Source organism: Alosa alosa, chromosome 3 (assembly GCF_017589495.1).
Source record: "Alosa alosa isolate M-15738 ecotype Scorff River chromosome 3, AALO_Geno_1.1, whole genome shotgun sequence".
Classification (NCBI taxonomy): domain Eukaryota; kingdom Metazoa; phylum Chordata; class Actinopteri; order Clupeiformes; family Clupeidae; genus Alosa; species Alosa alosa.
This window is the reverse complement of record NC_063191.1, coordinates 25,953,302-25,960,801: the sequence shown is the minus strand read 5'-3', so window position 1 is coordinate 25,960,801 and position 7,500 is coordinate 25,953,302. Positions and strand designations below refer to the sequence as shown.

Below are 7,500 nucleotides of genomic sequence, written 5' to 3'. Positions count from 1 at the left end.
TACCTGTGTTAAGAGACCATTTAGGTGAATATGCACTGTGTATATGTGTGTGTGTGTGTACTGGGTGTGTGTGCTGTTCACTCTTAGCTTTAAGACCCGCCAGGTGTCACTCAGCACGGTCATTCATTACTGCGGTAACCTGGTCCGAACCTGGCAGCATCGGACTTCCTGTCACTGATACTTCCTCTGACCTTCAGCCTATGCCAATACTATCATCCCCCACCCAACACACACACCTTGCACAAAACCACTTTCACACACACACACACACACACACACACACACGCACACACACAAACACACACATGCCCACCATAGCCCCCTCATGCAAACCACTCTATCCCTCTGCTTCACATCTCTCTCCCTCCAGATCATAAACTGGCCCAGTGCTAAGTGAACCCATTTCTCCATAACTAGCACAGCTAAAGCACTCTCTGCCACACACACACACACACACACACACACACACACACACACACACACACACACTCTGCACATCTCTGCAGATCTGAGGTCAGATATGTGATAGGAAAGAGTGACGGTGTCACTGGAGACAGCTGGGGTGCCACGGTCCAGTACCCAAAGACACCCACTGGCAATACTGAGGAGTTTTAGACAGAGAGGGGGGACATGGATACTTTGTTGATGGCAAGGAAGGTGGCTTAATCTCTCTCTCTCTATCTCTCTCTCTCTCTCTCTGCCTTCTAACTCCATCACAAGCCCTCCTCCCCCCTGTACATTGGGAAAGATCATCTTCCATGGATGGGTGAAGGGACACCTTTAACTGCTGATGACAGAGTGTGTTTGTCCCATCTCATTCCCTGTGGGAGATTCTTTCCAGGGTGAAGGAGGATCTGAGCTGAGCGATTGGACATGTATGTCTGATCGGGAATGTAACATCGGATGTCTTCTCGTTGCCCGCAAACACACCCAGCCATTGGTTTGTTTACAGCCTTAGGAGGCTTCCTTATGGGTCTGTTCCAGAAAACATTAAAAGGCCCCTCCTCACACCACACTGCACACCTCTGGAACACATCCAGGATTGAAAGGTCAAAATAAAATAGAGAAACAACCTAAGGGTCATGGTACGCTCCCGCGTCTGTGTCCCGATGCCTTGCACTTGGCCAGCGTGGCGACGAATGCGTCATTTTTACGGCATGCGTCACGTTTTTGAGTTGACCGAAATTTAAGACCGCGCGTCACTTTGACGCGTAGACTGTGCATGTGTGAAACGGAACTGCTGTAAACACTCCCCTCCAGGGGGGAAAAGCCGTGTATAGACTTCTCATGTGCGACAGGAATGCAGGTGGCGCAAGGGTGCACAGTACATAAACCCTTTCAGCATTCTGACATATCCACAGTCCATTTCACCATTTCATTGTCCTGTTCACGGCCCTGTCCACAGTCCTGGCCTTGTCTAAGGGATGGTCCTGTCCACGGTCCTGCCCTTGTCTAAGGGATGGCCCTGTCCACGGTCCATATGAGAATGCCACGCGCATGGAGACTGCGGCCCCTCTGCAGTTCGGGGGTAACGTTACCACCGCCACTCTGCCCTGTGGGATGTGGGCACTCAGGCCTGCTCCCGACAGGCTTCTGTGGCTGGGCTCGACGCACGCCCGTGTGGCCCATCTGTCAGGGACATGAAGGACGGATGATTCAGCTCGCCGTATGGCAGCCTGCTACTGCTCACTGCTCATACTGGGCTCGCCACCGCGGAGCGCTTTGTGCTCAGCAAGACCAGACATCCGGCTCAACAAGACCTGAGATTGACCAGTCCATAAAAGGTGTTGTTGATTAATATTGAACGGATTATTATTACTGTTTTAAGTGTGCTGATTTGTTCTCATGAGAGAACATGTAAGGTTCTGAAACCCTTTACGGTTTTGAAATCAGTGTTTTGCTTTCTTTCATTGTAATGAAAAGGTAAATATGGCTGACGCACACCCATAAAGCCGCCTTCAAATACGCCTTCACGGCACAAGAACAGTTAACTTAAGTATAAACACAGAGTATAAACACACTGTGGGACATCTAGTTCAGATCAAATCTTAAAGTAGAACTTATTTTCTGTCCACTGGGTAATCTTGCATCAATTGGTTGCTGCCATCAATGTACACATAATGACTAATCATTTTGTAGTCTATTTCTGATGTTGTGAAAAGAACAGAGGAGACTATTTCAATTACTGTCAATTGCTGTCAGCAGGCAGGCGGAACAAGCAAACTGCTTTGAGAACGGTGGCAGAAGGATGGGAGCTGTGCAAAGACAATCACCCACCACCTTTCTCTGTAGACAGAGTCTTTATTAGCCTCTCACGCATCACATCATCTACCTCCACCACCAAACAGACAGCTCCTGCAACTACTACTCCAGCGCCCCGTGCTCAACCAGCAACCTGTTGGAGATTTAAAACCAGACGGTTCCTCTGACTAATGCCACCCGCTCCATCCCGCTCCCAACCGACCCCCATCCCCCTCCCTTCTTCCTTTGCTCTGTGCTGTACTCTACAGTCAACAACAGTGCCAACAACACACACACAAACACAAACACACACACACACACACACACACACACACACACACACACACACACACACAATAAAAACGGAAGTCAATATAAGGCAGGGCCCACATGGGGTGTGTCCGGTCAGTGTCGTGGTGTGCTGGGACAGTCCAGCCCGTGCGTGCTGGGGTAGGGCTTGGGCTGGGCTGAAGTCGCTAATGATTACATCAGCAGAGTGAGTCAGTGGCCGGTTTTGCTCAGGTGTCAGTGGCACCCGATGTGTGGCCATCTGGTGCCCGCCAGCTCCCTCTCTCCCTCCCTCCTTCCTCTTCCCCAGGTCCCTGAACGCTGGCCCGCTGCCGCAAGGCATCCGCAAGGGAGGGCAAGCAGGCCGCTAGCGACCTCCTCTGACCAACTGCCGCTAACCAATAACGGTGTAACAACAACACAATAACCACCAATAACCACAAACAGAGAGGCAGCTTCACAGCTTGTAAAATACTGAGGATTTGTGTTGCCACCTCTGCAGTAGTCTAGGCTGTTTTAGACGGAAGTGCAGAACCTACAATTCATTATCATTGAGTTGACTTCAAGGGTATAATCTATTGGCAGCTATGCCTGTAGTTTGTTAGATGAAACACTACATCTTTCTTTGAGGCGCAAATAAAGACTAAATCTGTGTGTGTACATGTGTGTGTGTGTACATGTGTATGTGTGTGTGTGTGTTGAGTGATGGCTTGTCTGTTTTGTCATTGCTGGAGGATGGATGGATGTTTTGGTCCATTAAAGAGAACAAAGGGAAAACAGTTTGTGTCTTATGGGAACTGGCAGCAACTTCAGCTCATGCCCAGATCCTCCTGGCACTGCTTGCCTATCCCATCACAAGACAGGGTGCCCACAGACCGGGCATTGTCCTTGCTCCACAGTCTGTCTTGCCCCCAACCCCAACCTCTAAATCATTCCTGCTGGGGCCGATACAAGCCTAGGCCCACTATGAATGCATGTTATTGTCTATAACCGTCAAAAAGCTTAGCAACTTTATATTGTTGCCCGGTTAATGTGGTTGTTAGTGTCTTCATACTGGTGCTTTGTTTACGTGGTCTTACAATGCTGTCTCAGTAGTTCAATGGTACTTCAGAGTATGTTTCTATTTTCAGTTGTCTTTTTTGTAATTGATAATTGTTGCTTAGATAGATAGATAGATAGATAGATACTTTATTGATCCCCAAGGGAAAATTCAAGGACTCAGTAGCATACAGACATCACACACAACTTGCTTATTCCAGTTATAAACAAGTGACGATTTACAGATGATAAAAGCAAGTGTTTTGAAATGTCGTGCTCTATGGAATTGTCACAGGAAGTTACAATGAATTATGTATGCATCACATCGAGCTGAATGAGACGTCAGTTGAATTACATCTGCACGGTTCTGAAAAGAAATGGACTTTATTTCAGATAGAACTTGGAGAGGCTACTCCTCAGACTGGACCATGTATTTTTATGGAGCATGTTTCTGTAATGTGAGTTTGACGTCGGGCAGATGGCAAGAACATGCTGACAGCTATGGAAACAGTGCCAGCGCTGGGAATCAGTGGGAGGGGAGCTTACATAATGGAGCTGCAGTATGTTGCCTTCAAATGTGGTTTGTGCGAGTGTGACTGTGACTGAGTGTGTGCATCAAGGTGTACATGCAATAAGATACATGCTGTATCTTATGTTGCATGTAGATCTATATGCTTTTTCAAAGTTAGTGTATATATATGTGTGTATATATATGTGTGACTATGTGTGTGTGTTTGTGTGTGTGTGTGTGTGTATACATCTGTTGTTACATTACATGTGCATATACTTCACAACTAAGAGCAAAGTATGAATGGAACTGAATTGAAAGTGTAAGACTGAGTCTCTTTTGTGTGTGAGACTGAGCCTATTTGTTTGTGTGTGCGTGTGTGTGTGTGTGTGTGTGTGTGTGTGTGTGTGTGTGTGTGTGTGTGTGTGTGTGTATGTTCATGTGGGTGTGTTGCTTGCTATTCCTCGCCTAATCCTTCGCGTGGCTGCTCTTGCCATTACACGGCTCCATATCACCTGTGTCGGATAGTCCTTTTTCAGACCATGCAGCTATTTTTGGACCCCCGCCCCCCTCCTTAGATGTTGCCTGGGGTACCTGGCAAGTGGTACTGAGTCGAAACAGAAGCTAGCTGCCACGCACACCGGCAAAGTGGCAGAATACATTATGATTTGGGATGGGAGACGTTTCACACTGAAGGCAGGCTAACTATTTATAGCGCACCCCTTCTCTAAAAATGGAGCAAAATTAATCATTGGCTAGCAGAGTGAGGAGTTTTTGGAGCAGCCAGGATAATGAGTTAATACACCGCTGTGACGCGCGGAGAGATAGGGAATGCATCTGTACTGCGCACACTAAAGGCTGGTGTGTAATTGTATCAGGCAGTTTCAGGGTTTTTTTCGCCTCCGAAACGCCACTATCAAGGGCAATTTAACTCAATTTTTTTGCTAGAGCTCTGTATCTAGTTTACAGCCAAACAGCCAAACGGAGTTAGAAGATTTTTATGGCGAAATAATTAGGTCATTTTCAGAGCACTGTGATTCCGTGACTTCCATTACACTGGCCAAGTGGAACAGTTCTTGCCAGAGCACAGATGGATTAATGGCACATAATTATCATCCTTTCATTATCTTTCATTTTGTTTGTCATTTACGTGCAGCTATTGGAATGAAGTCATGCCTTCTACTTTCATCTAAGTGGGTGGTGCAGCTCTCTTGTGTACTTCTCTTCACAGCTGTTCCAGATACTATGAGTGAGACATTTGTGTTGCACTTCTGACCAATTCTGACAGCGTCTGGGAGGTTTTGTGTGACCTCAAAAGCTTACTCTAAGAACAAAGATGAGAGAAAGTGGTTTGTTTACGTTTGGGAGGAGAGCACCAGCACTCTCTTCTGAGACACTCTTGAGGCCATTTTGTGGTTTCTAAATGACTGTACCCTCTTCTGAAACCTACACTGCGTCACTCAATGATTCATCTATCCCAGTCTCCTTCTCTTTAATAACACATCCCTGTCTCTTTCCCCTTTCAGATACCATACACTGTGGAACTCCTATTGAAATGATTAAATGTAATATTCAACAAGGACTTACCACTCCAATAGAGAAGTAATTGTTCACGATGTTTTGGGGGACAGGGTCGCCCTTCTCCTCTTTGTCATCAGGGATGATGTCAATGTTCCACCGATCGAGCACCATATCTGTGCTGTGTTCAATGTCTTTGAGGACCTTCAGCAGGCTGCCACCCTCATAGCCTGTTCAAGACATACAGTAACTCTGTCAATTCAGCTGATCAGCACGTACTTTCTATTACACATACATGTACACACATACACAGACACACACACACACACACACATGCATACACACACACACACACACGCACACACACACACACAGAAATGCATATACAGGCTATTCAGCATTAATTCAGACCAATTTTATGGCCAATTATATATTCTATTCTTACAGGAAACCAGTTATTCAACTAATAGGCTTTTATGTGGTGATAAAATAACATCAGCTTCCCAGGTCTGAGAACTGTCTGAGCAAAAGCCTGTGAAAGACCTGAATGCCCCTCCTCACAGCCACCTTCACCTCCGCCAACCTCGGAATGTTTGGCTCTCTTATGGCATAAGAGCTTTTCAGGAGCCAATGGCTCCTCATGGGCCAAAACACAATGCAGTCTTCACACCATCAGGAAGTGGAGCACCACAACCTGCACCTGCCTGCCGAGACCCAGGAGGTGTGAGAGAGAAGGCTCATCCTCCCCCTCCTCATCTTCATCCCCATCCTCACCTGATGCCTGGCGACCCCCTCGGGGGGGGCTGTGTGATGGGGGTTCAGGCCCCTGGGGGTGGGCCTGCCATTACCTCGCCAGCCTTCGAGGACCACCGGGCGTGGAGCAGGAGCGGAGCGGCGATAATGTTACATCACCACTACAAAGAGCTCGCTCCCTCAGGAGGCCGCGCCACACTCCCCGAGAGTTCCACGGCAGGAGCCAGCGATCGCCTAGCAACCGACCGAGAGGCTGCGGCTGGTGTGATGACACCCGGGCACCACCCGTTGTGCTGCCCTATCACATACGCACACACATACGTGCGTACACACACACACACACACACACACACACACATACACACACACACACACACTCTTAAACACACACACCTACACAGACACACACACATACACACACACACACACACACACACACACACACACACACACACACACACACACACTTACACAAGTGCTCTCTAAGCATCATCCACAATTGATTTCAAGGACATAGGGCCTATTCCACACAAACAAAGAGCAGAAAAACTATGACACCCTCTTTGACCTGTGCTAACGTTACATTCTATGTTTCGTTGCATATATACCATCATGCTTTGCAACTGTGAGAGATCGTTTCCACGATGATGCCATTATTACTCATCCTTGCTCTAGTTGTGACTCACGATGCTTTGGAAACCTTACACGATGATGTCACCTGCTGGCATTTGGGTAATATCCACGTTTCCTGTCATATCAATGTGACCTTAGTGCACCCTGCAGCACCATGTCTAATGGCGAGGGAGAAACCAGAGAGACCCAACCAGAGAGACCCAACCAGAGAGACCCAACCAGAGAGACCCAACCAGAGAGGCCTGCACTGCCATTCTTGGAGGGCATGATGCAGTCTGTCAACTGAGGAAGAAAAAGTCATTTGACCTTAAAAAAGTCAAGTTTGACAGCTACCTGCTCAGATGCAGCAGACAGATCATGGCAATATCAGGTGCATCTTGCACACTCTCAGAGTGGAAGTGTGAGCGTGACTCTTGTGGATGATGATTGTGTTATTGGATTGTTCTTTGAATGCTCCAAGCAGGCTTTTCAGTGACACTAATACAAATGCCGTATGTAGCAAGCTGACAAACAGTGCCCTT

General features: G+C 47.5%; 1 protein-coding gene across 1 annotated transcript in view; it reads right to left on the bottom strand.

The window, feature by feature from the left end:
- LOC125291653 (diacylglycerol kinase beta) overlaps window positions 1–7,500 on the bottom strand; it is a 91,374-nt gene that overhangs the window by 33,975 nt on the left and 49,899 nt on the right. The window contains 1 exon segment of the mRNA XM_048238473.1: window positions 5,663–5,823. Within this exon segment, the coding sequence (XP_048094430.1) occupies window positions 5,663–5,823 (161 nt within the window).